At 34.4% G+C, this 22725-nt stretch overlaps 2 protein-coding genes across 14 annotated transcripts in view; one reads left to right on the top strand and one right to left on the bottom strand.

Moving 5' to 3' along the window:
• LOC141450936 (uncharacterized) overlaps positions 1–22725 on the top strand; it is a 246972-nt gene that overhangs the window by 220034 nt on the left and 4213 nt on the right. For 5 of the 12 annotated variants that reach the window (XR_012456444.1, XR_012456443.1, XM_074121871.1 and 2 more), the window contains 10 exons: positions 13517–13624; positions 16131–16233; positions 16332–16497; positions 16571–16634; positions 16981–17222; positions 17469–17637; positions 18391–18474; positions 19074–19247; positions 19386–19544; positions 20226–20331. Coding sequence is in view for 9 of the 12 variants with exons in the window: in XM_074121866.1 (XP_073977967.1) it covers positions 13517–13624; positions 16131–16233; positions 16332–16497; positions 16571–16634; positions 16981–17222; positions 17469–17637; positions 18391–18474; positions 19074–19247; positions 19386–19544; positions 20226–20330 (1374 nt within the window). In the remaining 3 variants the exon portion in view is untranslated. Of the gene's footprint in view, positions 1–8442; positions 8481–13516; positions 13625–14992; positions 15115–16130; positions 16234–16331; positions 16498–16570; positions 16635–16980; positions 17223–17468; positions 17638–18390; positions 18475–19073; positions 19248–19385; positions 19545–20225; positions 20332–22725 lie in introns of those variants that run through there. The other 7 variants (XM_074121873.1, XM_074121867.1, XM_074121874.1 and 4 more) reach the window with 5 other exon arrangements.
• LOC141450937 (uncharacterized) overlaps positions 20820–22725 on the bottom strand; it is a 38218-nt gene continuing 36312 nt past the window's right edge. The window contains exon 5 of one of the 2 annotated variants that reach the window (XM_074121875.1): positions 20820–22389. In XM_074121875.1, the coding sequence (XP_073977976.1) occupies positions 22104–22389 (286 nt within the window). In that variant the 3' untranslated portion in view covers positions 20820–22103. The remainder of the gene's footprint in view (positions 22390–22725) is intronic. The other variant, XM_074121876.1, reaches the window with a different exon arrangement.

Here is a 22725-nt window from a genome sequence, read left to right as displayed (position 1 = left end):
AAGTTGCTTAGCAAACAGTTATCCAGGAGATGAAAGATGCAGTCTAGGCCGACTACCATAAAGCCCTTTTAGTTTTGGAGAATTTATACAGAGAACCGTGAAATAGCTCGAAGGAGTTTTGTCCTCCTTTTGGGAGGTAAATTTACAAAAAATATTGTCACAATGCGGGTATTTTATATTTCTTGTGGTGGTAGAGCTGTTAGAAGTAGGTAGTATCTGATACATATTAATGCTTTAACCCTGACAAGACAGCAATCATTCGAATAATTACAAAAATTAATGCAAATAAGTTGTAATTAAAAGTCTTATTAAAATGATGTTATTTACATAAAGTAGATAACAATAATTTTTACCCTTACATATATTTCCATTGTTACATTTTGGCAATTAAAGTTGAAAATTAATTATGCTCAATTGTGGCGGTGATAATTAGCAAAGGCTGGCAAAACAATGGTTTACGATTTATAAAGAAGACGTTTCTTATAACTACACACAGTCAGTTTTAATTATGAATTGAAAATTAATTGCAATCAATCGCTTGCATTTTTTTTTTGTACACTTAATGCAAATTTTAAAGGTTGTTACATGACCTTAGAAGTTTGATAAAATCTACAATTTAATAATAAACTTTATTGCTCATAAGGATGTGCATTCTCCTGCATGCCAGGAGTCTTGGGTGTACTCATAGATAGAAAACGAAAGTAGTAATTTCGCATGAACAAAATAATTAAAAGAAATAGAATGAAATTCAGTATCAAGAGCGAAATATACTCAAGAAAAAGTAAAATATTAATGAAGACACGAAACAAAGTAGACGAAACTATGCTCTTAGAAACACGTCGCTTCAAACTTCAGTTTTCATGAAAATATTTAAAATTAAAGGAATGAAAATTTCTCAGTTATTGCTTTTACATTTATTAATATACAAATGAATTATATGGAGGTTATTTTAAATAAAAATGGCAGCTGCCTTCATTAAATTATGTGTGGTACATAATCAGTGGCACGTCCTGAATTTGGTCCCTAAGCTTGACGAAATATTTCCTTTGAGGGGATTGTCCCCATTATTAGAGCACCACCAATTCCAATTCGACTGATTCAGTATGTTGGAAAAGGCTCCGGAGTAAAGTTTTATGTTATGATTCTCTTGGAGGCCTATGAAGAGTCAAATACTTCTTCCTGAAAAAGCACAAAGGTTTCCAGTTCGACTTATTACATCTGTGTATAATGTTGCGTAATATACCTGTACTACCTCTAAAAGCATACAATTCTCTTCTCATCCGCAATTTGAAACATTACAATAACGTAACCTCGAACCTAATTTTAACTAGATTCCGATTACTTTTTTCGAAATGAGCATACATTACAATTATTAAATTATAATACACTTTGCAAATTAAAACTGTGAGAAATAACTCACACGGAAGTACGTTGAGTCCGGCGGTAAAAAAAAGAGATAAAACAGGGATGTAAAAAAAAGAAAAAAAAAGAAAAATACTTTATTATAAAGACAGTTGGTAACACTTAGTATTAAAGACAATAGAATGTAATTTCCATACGGGATGAGGGAACAGTTGTTATCTAGGCTGAGGATGTCGCTAATTGTCTGATTAATTCAACAACAACAATTGACAGTCCAACAGGTGGTTGTCCGCCATATCCTCCTCCAACTACACATGGAATTAATCATTAATTAACTTTTTTATTTTTTCTGTAAAAAATTGCTTAATTTAATGTAACAAAGTCCTATGTGAAATCTCACACGACTTTTTCTGGCGGCAATTTACTTAATTATAATTTAAAAATTCTTTAAAATATTTTTTTAAAGTTATTTCAGTGCTAGAGCCAATCTTGTCTTGGATTGCACTAAGAAGTCCCTCCATAGATCTTCTCTTAAAACCTCTTCAGTTGTTCAGTTCTTCTCCGCTTGGACACCATGGTCTTCCCACGTTCCGCTCGATAATGGTTTGAAACTTCAGCACACCCCAAAGCATCAGTCCATCTCTATTAACATGATGAGCCCAGCCTAACTTCAACTTTTCCAATTTTATTTGCCCTTTCTAAATTGCCAGATGGGCTGTATTCCTTCCTATACTGGAACTACTTTCTTTCAGCAAATTTAGACACATTTTTTAAAGCACCCAATCCTCAGCACCATAATGTTTAAGAGCAGTTTTTGGTAGTTTCTTTTAATCACTCTTGACTTTAAGTTCTTTTGAAGCCGGTAGTGACTTCTATTTGTACATTTAAGTCAACAACACCTTCTCTGGCATTAACATTCTCAAAAAAAAAGTGCCTCCAAAGTTGGATGCTGTATTCAACCTCTTGAGTATTAAAAGTGGGGATTTATATCTTCATCATCTTCCCTTAGAAACCATAGTTACCAACACATTCCTGGACCAGCTTATACAGGTGCCAAAACTCCCTTAGAGGAAGCCCATGAACTTGTAAAGACATGACTCAGACTAAAACACGCTTCTGATCTCTTGTGATTATATTCAGCCTATTTTTTCAGGCGGGGTTTAACGTCCAACTACCAAATTAGGTGTCGTGGACGGAGGCGACTAGCAAACATACTTTACTGTAAATTTCTCTTATTAGCCATTAAAGGCAAGGCCTAAGACCGGGAATCGAACCCAGTACCACAATACTTATTAGCTTCGCAGATCTCTTGTGATTAAAATAGCCCAGATAGAGCTATACCTGTCTCAGTCCTTTGGAGGTTACTATAACAATACTGAGCAATGTTGAATCATTTTTGAGCTCTTTTTGGAGTAACCTGTCCTTCAACCTTTACTCTAAGTGGTTTTCAGGCTCCATAATTAGAGAATATCAGTTCTCTTTACCTTCTACCTCAGCATGTCCTACCCAAAATAAAGTATCTTTATCTATTATAATGCCTTTGATTTATCGAGAAATTCCCATTTTGAGGTGATAACAAGTTAACCAGCATAAAGGTGGTTGGAAATCGGATGCGAAAGTGGTCTGGAAGCGGTAAGTAATCAAAGTTTGAAGATGATTTCTTCTTACAAATGTAGTAATTAGTGTAAGTGATTTTTTACTTGAAATTTGAAGTTTTCAGTAGTTTATGTGAATGTAAAGTTGATTTTACCACCCACCTCAATGTAAATTGGCTATTCATCAATTATAAGGTTGCATCGAATGGCTTAAGAAGGAAAAACTGGTGCATAATGACCGTACAAGGTAATGAATCTGCTGGGCAACTCTTCTAATTGGTAATTACGTGGCCGGCCGATGCGAGCTGAGTGTCAGTTGTAGTTTGGCCTCAGTGACAGTATGCATAATTCAACAGTCCTCTAATTACCATCTCCTTGCATATCCGCTTCATACTCCAGTTCACATAGCCTCCACCACGGCTTTCTTACTCTTTGCTCCTTCTTCGTAATTCAGCCATTCTTCCTTCACACTGGATATTTCCATTCTCTGGCCTTTCTATTTCCTTCGCACTACTAAATCCTAATCATCGAGTTCCTTTATTGCTTCCTTACATATTTTTTTTTAAAACGTAATTTATGTAATAATAGTTGTCTTAGAATAGAGAATTTGCTTTTATATGGTCCTATTATTTTCTAGATGCCCAGCTATATTCCTAGACCATAAACACTCCTCTTCCACACTATCTACTGACCAAATGCACACTTTAAAAAACATAAAGTAAGATAGATGTTATTTGAAAAATTCATACAATTTCCTCTATTGTATTTTAAAACTTCTAATTGAAATTTTTGTTTTTAAATAATTAGTAAATATACAAAATTAATAAATAATTTAAATAAGACAAGCAATGACAAAACGTGCGAAACTTCTTTACAGATTACTTGGACGACGCTCCAAATTGCCCATTGAACTCAAACGTTTAACATACAACACTAGATTCAAACCTATGTGGACCTACGGATTAGAGCTGTGGGGTTCAGCCAAACCTACAAACATACGGACTGTACAGACATTCCAATCAAAACTCCTCCGACAGATAGCTGACGCTCCTTTCTACGTAACTAACCTCACTCTTCACAACGACCTCAACATTCCCTTCATAGGCCAACTCGCTAAGACGAAATATCAAAAATTCCATACTACTCTCTCTACTAGCTCTAATCCTCTTGTACTGTCTCTCACTTCTTCTGACATCCTTCTTGTTTGTTTGACGATATCCTTCAGAATCCTTTGTTTTGCCATGCCCAAGAAATAGATATGCTAATAAGCCTCCAATGAACTTTTGCACCTACCAACCACCATTTTCATTTTTTTTTTACCCGTGACATCTCGGTGATCCAATCAGCAAGGCTGGACAAATGGGCAATTTTTGAAGTGGAACAAAAATATTCGAAGCGAACAAAGTAGTGCTGCACGAGACCTAGACGAGGCGAGACTTTATGCAGTCTCGATCTCGGTCTCGGTCTCGGTCGCTCAAGTCTCGGTCTCGGTCTCGTCGAGATATCTCGGTATCGGTTTTTTTGAATTTTTGTTTAAGTATTAAAAGCGGTTTGCTATTAATAATCTTTTCAAAAAATGTTATTATTTTCTAATAATTATTTTAATTTATATATTGGTAATGAAAATGTGTGTAAAAGAAGACAACTACTTACACTTCAATGCATCACATATTACTATTACTGTTATATATCTTTATATAATTTCAAAAAGATGTTAAAAACGCGCCAAATGAAAGACCCAAATAACATATCTGCCTGCTATGACAAGTCGATTCGTGAAATAAAAAATACACCTCCCAACAAACTTCCCGCTCCATTAGTTACGGCTGTTGGTGAAGATAAAGAATCTGATGATTCACCTTTTGACGACGACGACGACTGCATCAATATTTTTGCACCATTTGCTCAAAAATCAGCAAATATCACCGAAGCATGGAAGACAGAAATAATTAATTATACCAAATTAGACCAAGCACCAGTAGACGTTGACATTTTAGAATGGTGGAAAACACTTGAGAATTCCTTCAAAAATTTGTCTAGAATGGCGAAAGATATTTTTAGTATCTGTGCAACTTCAGTGCCATCGGAAAGATTATTTTCGCAAGCTGCGATGATAATGACCAATAGAAGATCTTCTCTAACTTCTGACTCAGTAAAAGCTCTTTTATGTATCAATGCTTGGGCAAAGTGTATCTTAAAAACGAAAATTTGTGGCAATATTTTTTAGGTGCATAGATAGTTTTTTTTCAAATTCATTAATTCACTAATTCTAAAATATAATTCAAATAATATCTAAGTTCAAAGTATTAGATTATTAATAGTGAAATTTATGAAATTGAATAAATGAATGATATGAATAGTGAAATTCAGTGAATTTATGTAAAAATTAGGTAATTCGAACGGGGCCGCCACGGTAGCCGAGCGGTGCGAGACCTGCGAAGCTAATGTGTATTGTGGTACTGGGTTCGATTCCCGGTCTTAGGCCTTGGATTTTATTTAATGGTTAATATGAGAAATTTACAGTTAAGTATGTTTGCTAGTCGCCTCCGTCCGCGACACCTAATTGGTAGTTGGACGTAAAGCCCCGCCTGAAAAAATAGGCGATTACTTTACTTTGCTTACTTTACTTATGTAATTCGAAGTCAAATAGATGTAGTAATATTGAACATATATAATAAAATCGTATCTTTTAATAATTAATTCAATACCCGTAATGATTATTTATTAATAAAGAACACAATTTTATAAGTTTGTAGCTAAAAATTAATATTTGAAAAACCGAGACGAGACCGAGATTTCTCGACGAGATATATATCATGTCTCGATCTCGGTCTCGGTTGCTCAAGTCTCGTCTCGGTCTCGGTCTCGGTCTCGGTATCGAGACCGAGATTTGTCTCGTTTCTCGTGCAGCACTAGAACAAAGAGCCCTTTGTGAATCAGTTATTTCCATTCTTGTTCCTTTAGTAATGTGTTTTGTCTGTTGAATCTTAGCAGAACGACTGTGGCAGCTGCAAAATGGAGTTCCCTAGATTCTGGCTACTGTTAAGGTTCTATCTACGCTTGGACTTTTACTTTGCTTTACGAGAAACTGACTAGAACCATTGTACTGAACATGATGGCTCTTCTGTTCAAATTACCCGGCTATTCTAAGCCCCAAACAAGGATTTGATCTCAATTTCTTCATTAACAGAGTAGAGACCTCTTAAACCACCATGCCAAACAAGCAGGACTGTGAATCATCCTGTGAATTGGTTTTATTAAATGAAAATCTAATGAAAATACGTCATATTTGTCAAAATGAGAGAAAAGAAACCTTAATTAAATGTTTATGAAGATGTATGGAACACATTGTATGTTGCTCCAGACTCAGATGAAAGATGAAAAGAACTACTTTGCAAAAAGCAGCTAGGATCTGGTACAAAACATTGGTTTAGAATTGTGAAGGTTTAACCCAGAAATGAAATTTGAGTAAAACCACGTTAAGTTTATTAAAACCAACAAAGAAACCGTTTGGATGTTGAAAATTGGGGGCTAAAATAAAAAAAGAAACAAGCCGACATCATGCTAACTAAATGAGGAAGAAATATAAAAGCTTATATTGGGTCACATAAATCCTTATTATCCGTTAATACCTTTGTTTAATATGGGTGAAGATGGTGTTCAGTTTTGCTGGGCGTAGGAAATGCCAGGAGTAGCAGTAATGGGTTCTTTCTTCCGCTCGGAGAAGATACGAATATTAAAAACTGTTTGCTCACGCTGTGGGTAAAGTCGCACAACCAAATGGACGTATCCTGTTTGATTATGAACAACGGAAGTTAATAGTTTTGATAAAGACAAAGACCGGAGAGAGCTTTGTCACCCTCTACAGCTCTTATTTTCCCCTCTTTGCTTAGGCTACATTTTTTGTGACCTAATAAAACTTTATAACTTCAGAAACTTCATTTTAGTTTTATAATTGAAATAAATGTATAGTGAGAGGGTGTCTCAAATGGGACCAAAAAAGAAATGTTATCCCACCCTGAGAAGCGAATATCGGTGTGCTAACCTCGTTTTGAAATTATCTTTCTCCCCGTTTGCCTTCCATTTACTCCGGTAGTCGTACTCTAGATATGTGCTCGTATATACGGGATGGATAAATGCTATTAAATTTTAGCTGTTAATTTAGAAAAAAATGTCGTTAATTGAGATACCCTAATGAAAAGTATGAAAATGCAATTATATTTTTTATTTTTTAGAACCTTTAGGAAGTAATAAAATAGGATAATAGAAAGTAAGTACGTTAGAACTCACAGCTGCAACTTACAGCAAGTACAGGCCAAATAGAAAAGGAATGCACATCTATTCCTTGAATAAAAAGTCTTGCAGAAGCTACCAAAATTATGATTGAGAACCTACGACATAAAATTCACGGAAAAGAAAAATAGATAGATAGATAGATTAGTCTAGGGCGGCCTCAAGGCCTACGCCACTGCGGCCCCTTTGGATCTATTGTGGCTCCCCTCACTCTAAAGCTCGCCCTCCAGACCTGTCCTTTTGATCAGACTCTTAATTCTGGAGAGTGACTCTTAGGTAAAGCTCACAGGCCTTGGTTTTTCCTCCTCGAGAAGTAACATCATTAGCCACACGAGCCCCTCAAACGGACATTTACACGTCCAGTGCCGTTTCCTCCTCTTCCTGACAGAACCTACAGAGGCTATCTTCTGCCAGGCCTGCATGTGTTTTCTGAGCCTGCAGTGGCCAGTTAATAGGCCTACAATCATCCTTATAGCCCCACGGCCTTGACGGATTAATTCTGCAGTCAGCTTCGGCGAATAGCCTTTAATGAACTCCTTCGCCTTCCACCACTCCTGAGGCCTACTCTGCACCCATAAGTTAATGGTCGCAGACTTAACACACTTCGGGACCCCAAAACAGGGCTCCGGGCCAACGAAGTGTCGCGCAGAGCCTTCCCGGGCCAATAAATCTGCCGGAAAGAAAGATAATAAGACAAAAATCAAAGTCAAAGGCGATGACTTTACAGCTCAGATAAGTTGACTTTTCTATCAGAATTAATCACTTATAAAAGCGACATATTCAATACTTCCTTCATTTTGTTCACGATTGTTTCAAAATGGTTTACTGTTTTCTTTACTTAATATTCATAACTGCATCATCTTCATCAACCATAATTCCGTCTCCAAATCGTCGAAACAAATGCTGTTAAAAGTTATAATATAAAATAATGTGTAAACCAAAATGTAAACAATGGGTATCAAACGCTTTTATATGTCGGTGTTAAAGTTTGGTCACTCCAATTGCGAGGATAAAACATACTTTGTTTTTTAGATTATTAACATTTGTCTGTAAAATTTATTTAGAGACTTCTTCAGAGTGCTTTAAGTACTTGAATAATTTTAAATGAATAAAAATCACGTTTAGTTTTATATAAAAATTTATAATGATTAAATGCATATATATTACTAGATAACTATACTTATATTTTCAGGTGGGTTTCAAACGCGTTAAAAGAGTGAAAGATAGAAGGTATGTTTTTGTTAAAATGTTTTTTTTTAAGCTGAAAACGTTCTTCATAATTATTTTAAACGTAGAAACAGCTAACAGCGCGGTGTGCTGAAGAGTAGGGCTAAGTTTTAAAAAGCTGTCCAGTAAGGGCATGTTAAAGTTGTTGGTACAAGTTGTAACAGAGAGAAAGATAGAGAAGCTGAAGAGGAACAAGCTTTTTGAATTGTAGACGAAGTGCTAGTTGAAGAAGAGAGGAATACTTTAAAGTACACACTGAAGGCGGAAGAGGTAGATGCGCGGCAACAACAGTGTAGTGGAAGTGGTCTTGGTTAAGTTATATTTTAATTAAGTGCGATATGAGAGTGCGCGAGACATTAAAGAAAAGAATGGACGGTTGAGTAGAGGAAGCTGTAGAGAAAATAAGCAGAAAGAAGCTCAGCTGCCTGAAAGAGAGAGTGGGAGGTTGGAGGCTCAGTGGTTGTTGTAAAAGAAGCATGGAAGTGAAGGTGGCAGTTGTCCGTCACTATTACATTAGAGAAAGAGCGGGCGAATCTGCTCTGGAGTTTTCATTAAAGGTTGCTACAGAGTCCGTGTGTACTCTGTAACGTCTGCACTATGATAATACCTTGGAGCCAAGCAAGATAATTTCCAGGCAACACCTGAGGTACTTTGCCTTCTTATACTCCATTCTCCGTTGCAACAACTACAACCTTGCTTCTATATCAGTAGAGTTGACAGATGTTAGCAAAAGGATGAGCGCCCACACCTAAAACTTCTTGCTTCCAAAACTAATTCCGTCTTCTCTTGCTTGCCAAGAAGCCCTTCTTTCAACCCATACTATTACCTTCTTATTACATCGCATTTGTAATCAGCACGCTGATGCCGCTATGATAATTTTTCACCTTCTTTTTGAACAAAAAAAAAAAAAAGCTTAAAAATATTGCGTTCATAATTTTTCTCCGTTGACAAGAAGTAAGAAAATTCACTGGATAATTTCTAGCCGTCTTGAAATCTAATTGCAGACTTTGTCTGAGGACTTGCTGTTCTCAGCAACATAAATATAAAAGTTTGACATGGTCTCACATTTTCTTTAGACATCGCAGTGCAGATAGTAAAAGAAAATCAAAATAATAATATTAATTGATTAATTCATTTAGATCAATAGTATCAATAGCTTCAAATCTCATCCTAGGAGTCACTTATGGCACAAGTCCTGTGAGGCACAAATCCATTGGAAATTTTTCTGACGCTAATAATATAAATAGTTAGACGCGCTTTCCTTCATAAAGGGAGAAGAAGTTTAACTCAGTGGTAGTGCATTAAAATTCGTGTCCAGTTTACTGTTCTTAGATTTTTATCTTTCTTGAATTCTCTAATAGCACTTTTTCCACTATCAGTGTTGACTGTGCTGGCTCTGAGCACCAACCAAAAATCAATTCGAACATAAATATTAATAATACAAGGAAAGAAGAAGCAAGGACTGCAGAATTGGAAATAAAGTTGAAGGATTTAGGATTTATAAAAAGGAATAGTAATTAATCTCGAAGTAACTTGCGTTATGATGCATATAGGGCGGAGATAAGTAATGTCCACCTTGATTCTAGCAGAATTGAGGGTGGAGCTTAGCATTAAGTTAAAGTTATTAATACTAGTACTACAATGGTAAACTGTAAAAATACTATCTTCTTGCACTAATTTCGGAAAAATAGTAAGTTTTTTTGGTAAATAGTTTAAGTCTGAGTACGAGGGTCGTTTGAAAAGTCCGTGAAAAGTCAGAGAGATAGCACTACTGGCGCGTATCGAGGTTATGTTTAGTTAGTAGCATCTCTTGGAAGAACACACACCAAGTTTCAGCCAGATCGGTCTATTTCTTTGTGTTTGGCATTCGTTTGAATCGAGGAAGTCGAGTGATTTTCAAAAAATGGACGAAAAAGAATTTCGTGTGTTGATTAAACACTACTTTATGAAAGGCAAAACGCCTCAGGAGACTAAAGAGAAGCTTGATAAACATTATGGTGACTCTGCACCTTCGATTAGAACAGTTTATAAGTGGTTTCAAAATTTTCGGAGTGGCCATATAGGCACAAGTGACGCTGAACGTTCTGGACGCCCTGTTGAGGTTACTACTCCAGAAATCATTGATAAAATCCACGATATGGTGATGGGTGACAGAAGAGTGAAGGTGCGTGAGATTGCTAGTGCTTTGGGCATCTCGAATGAACGGGTACATAATATTTTGCATCAACATTCGGACATGACAAAGCTATCCGCAAGATGGGTGCCGCGATTGCTCACGCTTGACCAAAAACGAAATCGTGTGAAGTGTTGCAAGGACGGTTTGCAGCTGTTCCAGAAGAATCCGCAGGACTTTAAGCGTCGTTTCGTCACTGTGGATGAAACATGGATACATCACTACACTCCTGAGACCAAAGAACAATCTAAACAATGGGTTACCAAGGGGGAATCTGCGCCAAAAAAGGCGAAGACCGTTCCTTCGGCCGGAAAGATTATGGCGACTGTCTTTTGGGATTCGCAAGGAATAATCCTCATCGACTATCTGGAAAAGGGTAAAACTATTATAGGTGCATATTGTTCATCGTTATTGGACCGTTTGAAAACCGAGCTGCAAGAAAAACGCCCACGATTGGCCCACAAAAAAGTCCTTTTCCATCACGACAACGCACCAGCTCACACCTCAGCAGTTGTGGTCGCAAAATTAATGGAAATAGGGTTCCAACTCGTTTCACATCCCCCCTATTCTCCAGACTTGGCTCCCTCGGACTACTATTTGTTCCCCAATATGAAGAAATGGCTGGCGGGAAAAAGATTTTATTCAAACGAGGAGGTGATTGCAGAAACGAATGGCTATTTTTCAGACTTGGACAAATCCTATTATTTGGAAGGGATCAACAAACTAGAGCAGCGTTGGACGAAGTGTATAAGCCTAAAAGGAGACTATGTTGAAAAATAAAAAAGGTTTACCCCAAAAAATTAAGTAGTTTTTATTTTTGTACAGACTTTTCAAACGACCCTCGTATGTTGAAGACAGTAGATAGATTTGTTATCAACTGTTATGGTAGACGTGCGGGTAAAAATTAATGGTGGATGTTCATCGGCTTTCTAACGAATTTAGACTAAATGCACTTCTGTTTATAGGTCTTATCGTTTCTTTCTGGCTAGGGAACGGCTCCTACTTCTTGCTTTACTGGGGAGACATTTCTGAAGAAACGGCCTCCTGTTTCTTACGTTGATAAGTTTTACTCAAGTTCTTCTACTATTACAAAAGTATTAATTCATGAACAATGAAAATAGATGAGAAACCATCCCTATTACCTTGTAATGAATCGCTACAAAGCTTATAAACGAGATGATTATTCACTAAAATTAAATTGATCCTAAACATTTTTCAAACAAAAAAATATACACTAATAATTTGAAGTTTGAGTAGCGTGTTTGTGTTTTACTATCATGGTCATATTAATTTTGTCATTTCATCAATTATCTTTCGAAGAAATTCAAACAAAGTGATAAGACTATCAAAACTTGTGCGTACGCAATATCCATAATATTGAAACAACCATAATAGTATATTACTGCTCTGATTCATCGGATTACTGCTAGAACAGTAACCCTAATCAGACATAAGGGTATGTAGAAATAAAAAATGTTCTATTTACATGAATATGAAAAATGAAATAGAAAACTAACAAGAAATGCAAAGCCAGAAAGAGCCAGATCAATTGCATAAAATCGTAGCAGACTTATAGATATGATTGTGTGGTACCCCACTGAGTCAGTAATAAACTTTCTTTGCGAGGATCGTTAGTTCACTAATGTCTATGCCCATAGAGTGAAAGAACTCATAGGTCCTCTTGGAGCCATTTGATTTTTTCTTTCTAGATGCATCTTACTGGCAGGTGATCTTGACTGAGAGAACACTGTCTGGAGGCCAGCAGTGAAAAAAGCTCCGAATGCCAATAACTTCAGACATTGAAGCAACTTAAAATCAAAAAATGATAATATGGTAGTCGAAGCGCAAGAAATAAAAATGAAAACCAGTGTCAGAAATCAATTGAGGCAAGTAGTTCTATTATTGGCCGCTAGGTACCAGCAGCTGTCAGTACACGCAGTCAAGGAAAATTCAGTTGTTGAAAACAGAAATCATTTTGATATATAGCAATTAATAATCATTAACTAATATCATGCTTTTTCTCGAAGTGAAATGTATATTGAATTTATTTTACTAATGGCAAAATGGAAAAAGGCATTGCCTTGAGTTAGTTATTATTACCACAGTTTTTTGAGAACTCGACAATGGTTGTTTGAAATAACTAAATTATACATATTTCTACTTTCATTTAGTTAAAGTTACTGTTTATACAAACACTGGTTGATATTGTACTTTGGCCAATTATTGCTTGACGTTCACTTTGTAACTGTTTTAAGTCAAGTTTTGTTTGTTAATTTAAAAAAATAAATAAAATTAAGGAATTAAGTTTTGAAATTTGAGAATGTTGAATGGCCAATGCTTATTTCATTCATGCTGCGTGTGATATCCATTTCATTCAGACACTGTAAAAGGCCCTAAAGAGATTTGAGGATATTATTTGCTAATATAAAAATGAACCAGTCTGATCGCAAAACAATAGTGTAGTGGACTAAACATAATCTTATAAATAGCTTGAAGAGTTTCCTAGACATTCCTAGACATATTACTTAACTGGCCGTCCAAAAAGCAAACTTACTAAGGAGAACCAACGCTATGCATGTTCTTCGCTTTGTTGTTTTCCTGTCCTTTGGTCCACAGCTTTAGTAAACCGAGGAACTAATGCATTAAAAAAACTAACACATTTTCATTCTCAAAACACAAATGCAGTTTCACTAGACTTAAAGTTGGGCAAGAACAATAACGGTATGTGCTTAGAAAGAAAGAAGAACATATAAGAAATATGTTGGATCACTCCTTTTAAGTTCATTATCTACCCCAGAATTTGTTAATAATTATGGATGATAATGATTTTCAAATTATTATTATTATTATTATTATTTGTTTACAGCAATCCTGCAATAAGAAAGTAACGGTTCACGAGGCAATCCACTGTTATTTAGGAAATGATTACAGAGAACCTTTTAAAAAGTTAGATAAGGGGCTTAAAGAAGATACTGTGAGTAGTTATGTTAAACATTTGTTGTCATCTGTAGTGTCTCTATACTACAGTTATGGAAAGTAATTACACTTAATAAAAACAAGGCGTTACTTCTTTCAAATGCTGAATCGAACTGCCTAAATCTTATTTATTTAACATTATTATAAACAGAAAATAATAATTATCATATGTATATAATAGAAGAAAAATATATAGTCCCATATGGGAGTTGAATTCTTTAGAGTGCTGCCGCCACACCAGTGCTAACTCTTCTAAAGGCGCGGAATGCGCGACCACTATAGTCCGCAGGTTAGTTGGGAGTCTTTGGAGCCACAACCGTCGTATGACGGTTGCTCCCACTTCTGTCCCAGAAGCTAGTCGCTGAAGGTCGTCCAGCAGTTGCGTGGGGCGTCGATCACCTAATTCGCCTTCGGCGAATAATCTATCGAGGCGCCGTTCGCTCGTTACTCCATATCTAGTAATTAAATAACTGCGCATGGCCAGATACTTACCCCCTGTGGTTGTGCGTATAGCGCCTGCTGCCTGAGCCATTACGTCCGTGGGTAGAAGTGCCGTTAGCTGCTATCAAACGCGTAGTAGGGGTATTGTGAGTTGTATTGTTATCGTTTGGAGGTATTGCAGAAACTTCTGCGCCTGTATCTACTAAAAAAGATGTTCCTGAGACTCTATCTGTGATATAGAGGCGGCTAGATATTGAGGCCAAACCGCTTGCCGCCTCTAGCGATTGGCCGAAAGGTTTTCCGAGCGGAATTGACATGGGGGTTTACATTTTTGAGCACGAGCTCCAAAACGAGTGTGGTAGTAGCAGGTGAGTGTTTCTCGCGCTTTAAGGGTGTGCAACTGATCAGAGAGCTGTTTTATTTGCATTTCTTCTGATCGTCCTGCACCGCTCCGAGGTTCATAGCATTTTCAAACTGCTCCAGCCACGTTTCTACATGTTCAGCCGTGAAAGGCGGTGTTAGAGCGCGAGGATTGTAGACCTGCGCTGCCGGCACAGCGTGTTGTGACCATGGTGGTGTTGCTACGGCAGCAGAGATGGCATCATGCGTCTCACCTAGTGCGTTTGGTGAGCTAGAGAGCGCCCTCCTGGCTCTCTGTCTTTTGCCCACCATTTCCGGTTGTATCACGTCGGGGTCACCAGTGTAGTGTCTCTATACTACAGTTATGGAAAGTAATTACACTTAATAAAAACAAGGCGTTACTTCTTTCAAATGCTGAATCGAACTGCCTAAATCTTATTTATTTAACATTATTATAAACAGAAAATAATAATTATCATATGTATATAATAGAAGAAAAATATATAGTCCCATATGGGAGTTGAATTCTTTAGAGTGCTGCCGCCACATCATCGTTTATTGATAACTTTTACCTTTTTAGCGAGAACATTTTTTCTGTTTGAACCTAATGTGAAGAAAAACTAATCTATAATGTATACCTTAACACTATATAGGCAATGAATATAAGTTTTTAAAATGATAATAAATGTAATTTTGTTATCATTTTCAGATTTAACCTAATGTGTGATTTATTAACAATATCTATTTCAATTTTCAGACTAAAAATGTGCTTGTAATTGGTCTACCAATCTAGTAATTAATTATATACCATATACCAATTGAGTCTTTATTCAGGTTTCTTAAAAAAGTTTTTGATCTACTACCAGTCTCTATATACAGACATTATTTGAATAAAAATATGTCAGTAAATGCAGAATGATTCGACAAATATCAAACCTTAATTTGAAGGCTTTGTAAAATTTAATTTCTATGGATAACAGGTTAACCCAAATACAGGTAGCCTTTTCAATCGTAGTTTTTTCTACATTTCAACAAAATGTTCTGGGCTAAGGAGTTAGGCTAGCTAATCCAGAGTGTTAGGCCCAAGCCTACAATCATTTACTTTTAAATTTTGGAACCCAAATCAAATTATCCGCAGCAAATGGTTGCTTCATCTCGACAGCTCCGATTAGATTTCTCTTCAAATCATTGTTGGTCTTCATCTTCTCTTTCACTCTTGTATTTAGAAGTGGGTCACCCATGTCATTTTTACAATGGTCATGGCTCTAAAGAGTCTCTGATTGATCCTAAGTGCCCAAAAAATTCTGAGGTCCATAGATTCATTGGAGAATGCCCTCATCGGCCACATTGATTACTGATATGTATTTGTATACATTGACCATTGGATGAGCTTTGAATAAATCTGCAACTTAGACATCCCATTGTATCTAACTTTATCAACAATAGGCTAATTGAATTTTGCAAAATTGAAGTTTTGGTAATAAATGCTTAAATGCAAGTTTCAGTCTCTAGAAAGTTAATGTGAAATGAAAACAGTTGAAATATATAAAATTTAACTAAACAGAATTATCCTCTGCATAATCAATTAACATAATCAAAACAACCAGGTTCACTTAAAATTCTGTAACAAAACAGTTTCAACAGTTAAAAAAAGGATTTTTGGTTTTTACAAATTTGAAAAACTAAAAAGCAGTGATTTTTAGGATGAAATGAAGGAAAACGTGGCCAACGTCAACCAGGAGGAAATGCAATCTGGACAGGATTATTTATCGTACAAAACATTACAGCTGAATCAATTATTAATTGGTAATATATTCTCAGAAATTAATTATTATCGCTAGATAATAGTTGACACAACAAAACAAAACATAGAAATCCAAATAGTATTTATGCCTGTTAATCAGATGTTCTAAAGGACCGCACAATAAGAAATCCTGATCGAACAAATTTGATCGAAAAAATAAGTGAATTGACGGATATCATTCAAACATTAAAAAGTAAAAAATTACAGAAATTTAACGAACAAATGGAAGATCATGCAAACAATAAAAAATTTATAACGACAGAAAAGTGAGTGGAAAATTTTATTCTAATAAGAAAATTCCTTTTTTTAATCTTTCCCTAATTATGACGACTTTTTTAGGTATCAAGACAATGTCAATGTTTCTAAAGAGTTGCATTTCGACCATACTTTATCGTTACCCAAAGTAAATAAACCTTCGATAAGTATTTGTACCAATTTTTATTTTTACGGACAATTACAAGTGATGGGAAGAAGCTGACGGTTCTATTCTTTATGTCACCTACGGTACGGGAGCCAATCGTACTTAGGGAACTAATCTTATCCTACATTGTGGGCCATGGGTTTTTCTAGGCTTCCTATGCATCATGTTCCTTTCATCGAAAATGTTTACCTTTTTTTTTCGAGGAAAAATTGATTCTCCATTGTTTTTCAAATTTAATGGGGAAAAAGTTTAAAACAAAAAATATGTATGGTCTGTAATTCAACTTAATTACGCTTTAGAGTATATTCAGGTTTTCATATTTTCACAGATCTCAGAATTTAAAAAAAGATTACGAAGAAAAACATCTGAATGTATTCAGTTACAAAAAAATGTAAAACTATTAAAAAACAAAGTTAACATTTTATCAAGATCATCAACGCTTGACGAATCAAAAATTTACAAAAGATTGTTATCTTGTAATAAATTGATTAGCTATCAAAAAAATAAAATTATTGATTTAGAAAATGCACTAGATAAAAGCAATTTATCGATGATGTGTATGAAGGACAGGTAATTAAATTAATGCACATAATTAAATTTAAATGAGATTCAGAAGCTTTAATTTAGTTTGTAGATGATGCAAGTTTGATTTAGATGTAAGATGATTTACACTTGTATTCAATATGTCATATATGTGAGCACATTAGGTCCGCACTAGTATTAAAGTGAGAATATTATTAACCATACAGATTAAATCTTAATTAAGGATAAATTATTAAATAATTCTCAATTAAAAATTAATAAATTAAAAAACAGTTTAGGTAAGTTAAAAGCAGCAAACGCCGGTAGGGGAACAGTAATAATCAGGCTTCAAGAATTATTGAATAAATATGCTGTTATTGTCAAGAAATTCAAGAAGAAAGAACAGAAACTAGAACTCTGCTGTGAGAAATTAAAATCAGAAATAGATGAGAAAAATCGTAAGGTACTTTTCTTGAATTTGCTTTTTATAATGTAATAAAATAATCAAAAGTCTTATTTTATAAAATAAAACATGCTTCAGCATACATTTTTGATCTAAATTGTTATGTATAATGGTAAATATTTTTGAATACTATTTTAATTAATTGAGTTTTGATAATGTTGCTGACCAAAAAAAGGGAAAATAATATAGTATATTTTTAAAGCTTTTATTATTACCATTTATTTATTTATTTTTTAATGTAAGGCGCGTTACATTTGAGGATATAGGTGCCCAGCTCCTCTTGCAGTGCACCAACGGCCTCTGGGTCAGTGTTCACTCGACACTGTCCCAGCAAGACTATGATCTGTAAGAGTCAGGTTCGAAGAGAAATTTTAAGAAGGCAACTGGATTCTCCAAGTGACCTCCACCAACCACTGAGCACTTTTAACTAACTTTCTTACTCTTTCTATTATTATATTAAGTTAATACAAGGCTCGTCAACGGTAGTCTCTGCTCCTAATAGTATTAGTATTTTCTTGCTTCAGAAATCCTGTTTACTACCTGAGCAGTTAGCTGTAGTGGCTCCTTGGTAGAAGAAATCTAAGAAGAAACGCGCCTGGATTTGACCAGCTTGCTGACTGAGCTAATTCTCTCCTATTATTATTATTTTTGCGAATAATACTAGTTTTTTTAAACGCTTTTTGCTGGCGCAACGATGTCTCGGGGCTACCAGAACCTTTTTTTTCTTTTGTAATAGTTCTATTTGTATTTTAGTTGGACACTTTAAAAGAGAAATTAGAGGATTTTAAAAGAAAGAATGAAGAGGCGACGAAGAATTTCCAAAACATTTATGAAGAGGTTTGTAACTAAATTTTGTCTCACACGATACAATTTTCTACTTTGGCTTGTTTACACACAACTTCCAGGGTTTAGCTAACCCACAAGCAAACTTATGCCATCTGCATTGTTTTTCACAGTACACTTTCCAGCCCATTTCCTGACATAACACTCTCAATTTGATTCATTTTCGCTTTTGGAAGAATACTTCCTTGGAATAGCAGTTCCAATCTCTCCTCGTATCCCATTATTAAAAGACTTTGCAAAAATCAATCGACGTTTGCAACGATTTGAATTTAATGTACTCATGGACAGCTAATACTCTTCCACTTGGAACAGACATCTTTGAACATACACTTTTGCTGAATATGTACCCAATACATTTGTAAATTGCTATTCTATGTATCCAACGATTTATTCTACTTCATTTTACTAAAACTGACTGTTAGAAGTAAAAAGACTTGTATTCTAGAAAAGTAATGAAAATCTAGGTTAGATTTTCAAAAGTACTAATGATTCACCTAGTCTAAAATCTATACTATCTCTTTTATAATACTTTGCTCCATGCAATGTAAAATCACTTGGAAGGAATCATAAGTTAAATTTCCTTCAACTTTTAGAACAGTGCTTTGAAGAAAAATATCAGTCTGACTGAACTGAATCAACTTTCCCAGTCTAAAGTGAGCAATAGAATAAAGGAATTAAAAAAATTTAACTCAGAAAATATGATCTTAGCTACAATAAAATTAACACAAGCAAATAACAAAATTAAAGAATTATTTGCAACAATAGAGGTAAGTTTAAAATAGTGTTATATTTTAATTACTAATAATATGGTTTAATACTTAAATAAATGATTGTAAAATATTAAAAGAAGGGCAGTTATGATTTTGTAAAAATTTAAAATCCCTAATTTTCATTAATTTTGTTAGATGTTTGTTAGAAAAATGCATACAAGTTTGTATAGCGCCGAAGTGAATAATACTTTCAATCATTGCAGTGAAGAAATTAGTCGAATGAACTTTTGTTCACTATTGCAATTAGATCCAGAAGAAATTACTCATGTCCTAACAACTGGCAAAATTCCTCAGGTACAGAAATAAGAGAGTAATTGGAGATTAATAATTAATAAATTTCACGTTTTTAATGAATCTTAAAATTATAAGTCATATTATTGTTATTTACTCTGAATGCTGGCAGAAGAACTAAAAATTCTGGAACACTCTACATCCCCAAACTCTTCTCACTTTATTGGTGTCACTTAGAAACAGTAGGGAGCCCGGCGAAGGAGTGTTTGCTATTAACCAGTTGTTGGTTATGAACCTTAATGTCCATTACTAGCAAAAAATAAATTCAAACTATTTTATACTATATCCTTGAGACACACAAAGTCATCTACTGTCCTCGGTGCTTCTAGGCTGAAGAGGTAGTCGCTATCTTGCAACATACAAAACTATGTTATTAGCCTCTTGTAACCTAATGATCTTGAAATCTCCTCTGCTCTCGACTTCGATTTGGGTGAGCGCCATCTTCGAACCAGTGTAGACTAATAGCTTTTTAAGTGGGCTATGTTCAGAAAATATTGGTGAGACAATCAAATCAGGACCCCTGGCAGATTCCGACAGGTGAATGAGAAGATGGTCTTTCATAATCTAGGTTACAGGTGGCACTTTAAGACAAGAGGAGATGATAGAACGAAAATTACTTTTAAGAAAAGCCAAAAATAATACCATTATTGAAGAGTTTAACAAGCAAAATTTGTTTCTTTCCAGGTAAGCGATTGGGTAGAGAAATGTGACAGATTAGTACATCAAGAAAAGTTTGCTGATGATTTGTGCTCTTTCATGATGTCGTTATTTCAGATTTCCAAGTCCTAAGGTAATATGTCTATAATTAATGTTTTTTACGTTTTGAAACGATTACATAGTAAATAAGATTGAATATATAATCTAAGAAAATTATGAATTGTTTGTTGGTCTTTCAATGAATGCAACCAGCGTCAACCTAAGCAAAAGTCTATCTTAAAAATAAAATAAGATGGCAGGAACCTATCAGTAATATGTTGGAATTGCATATTATATTTACTTCTCTTTAAGCTGAAAATCATTACGTCTTAAGACACGAATTAGGATATGAGCATTTTTTACTCGACAGTTTATTTAATGAATAAGCTTGCTTGAAATTTAGTTATTGCACTGCATATCGTGAGCCAATTAATAAACTTTAAACCTTAAACTTAATAGCTGACTGCATTAATAAAGACATTTAGAAATTCCTGTTGTGTTACTATTATAATTTTAGATATAAATAAATAAATGAAATAAGAACATACTTAAAAATAAAACCTGCAAATTATAAAAAATCAATTCAAGATAATTTAACAAATTTGTAATTGTAAAAATACAGATTTTCGAAGTTTGAAATATCTTCTTCGTTAAATTATAAAAGTTTAATGTTTTTAATTTTTCATTAAAACATTTAAAAACTAAAAAACATAAAAAAAAAAAAAAGTGACCGCATTATTTTGAGATCATTAATTTATGCAATCAGGTCTTATAATACTTCAGAATCTGATGCAGTTTACTTACATCATTATTATTGTTTCTCTTTTAATCCCTCTTTTTAAAAAAGTAATCCATTTACTAGCTCTAAATAGTATTAATAATGATTTGAAAAGTAAAAGAGAAACTATTGTCCCACGGAACTTAATTTTTGGGACTGTTATTTATAAAGTAGGCAGGAGAATGTTAGGCAATACTTTTTTCTCACAATTCTATTGTAAACTAGCCACTGTACAGTTTTTTTTTTTTTTTTTTTGGTGACTGTTTTAATAAGATAGTACATTGAACTTCATCATTATGTGTGTGTTTACAATAATTATTTCAAATATTTATTTCATTCACAAATTATTTTTTGTCCCCTTTTGATTAAAGTTCAGGATTTATTAATCTGTGAATGATTTTCTGCAAACCTTATTTTTTTCTAAAACCATCTCTTTTGAATGAAAAACATTACTTTAGCCTATTAAAAAATCGTTGAGAACGTAAATTTACAAAATATTTCGATAATACTGTTGAAATTTTGACTATTCTATAAATATTGTAGACTAAATAAAAATAAAAAAATCTTGGAAAAAAGTAAAATGTTACAATGAAATATAAAAATCGTTGTCAATTCATTTTTCTAAAATAAATGAGATGTTCTCATTGCAAAATAACTTAGCTAAATATTTATTAAAAATAAAAATTCCAAAATATCAAAAATGTGTCTAGAATATGAACAGTGAAGAGCAAAATTGTTTCCAACTAAAGCAAAGGAAACAATATTTGATTAAAAAGTCTTTCAGTTAAGCGGTTAACCATGTGATTGAAATGAAAGTAAACCATAATTAAATTACTGAAATTGTAACGGCAAAAGTTCCTTTATTTATTTGTTATAGAGATTAACAATGAATTCCTGCCATTCTTTGAACTTTTAGGACGCTCAAAGTATATTCCGGCACTTTTACTAGGAAGTTAAGGTAAATTGCACTGCTATATGCATATTATTCTTTGGCCCTCAAGTTCAATTAAAAACATGAATAGACAAGAATTGAAACATTGAAGGAAATAACAAAGGAAAGAAGAATAAGATTCTAATACAATGTTCATTTATGTTCTCCGCCTTAGATTTCTTTCAAATTGACTAATTGGATCGGCTGTAGTTGTTGAAGATGTATCAGTTTTGTGTGTTGTACTCGGTATAGTTGTGGTAAGATCTCTGACAGGATCCAGTGGTCTTACGTCCAAAGGTTTTCTGTATACTGTTAAAGGTTGTGCGGGCAATGGTTGATTCAGGTAAGCTGGTCTTGTACGGCGTTCATCCACATACGGACGATATGGTTCAGCAAAGCGACGGTCGTAGTCGTATCTGTTGTAACCGTAGTTAGTATACCTGCTGAGTTAATTTAAGTTAGATTGAATTATTTTGTTTAAATAAATAATTATAATAACATATAAAAAGAGATATTAATAAATTAGTATCATATTTTCTTTTGAGGTAATGCTTCAACATTTTGTCTTGATGCTGATTGAACTTTCTAGAGCCTTCGAGACAATACGCGGCTCCTAAGTTTAAGTAGCCTGTCCTGATAAACGCGCACTTTGAAAATATCGATCAAATCTCAACTAACTATTCGTGGTAAGGGAAAGATATAAGTGAAGATACTTGGCAGATGGTGGAAAGCACATATGTATTTGAGACTGATACATAAATTGGGTTATAAAATTTTTT

Source organism: Rhodnius prolixus, unplaced genomic scaffold (genome assembly GCF_049639745.1).
Source record: "Rhodnius prolixus isolate KJV_2025 unplaced genomic scaffold, Rpr scaffold_8, whole genome shotgun sequence".
Taxonomy (NCBI): Eukaryota; Metazoa; Arthropoda; class Insecta; order Hemiptera; family Reduviidae; genus Rhodnius; species Rhodnius prolixus.
Note: the sequence above shows the minus strand (reverse complement) of the source record. Positions and strands in the feature narration are given on the sequence as shown.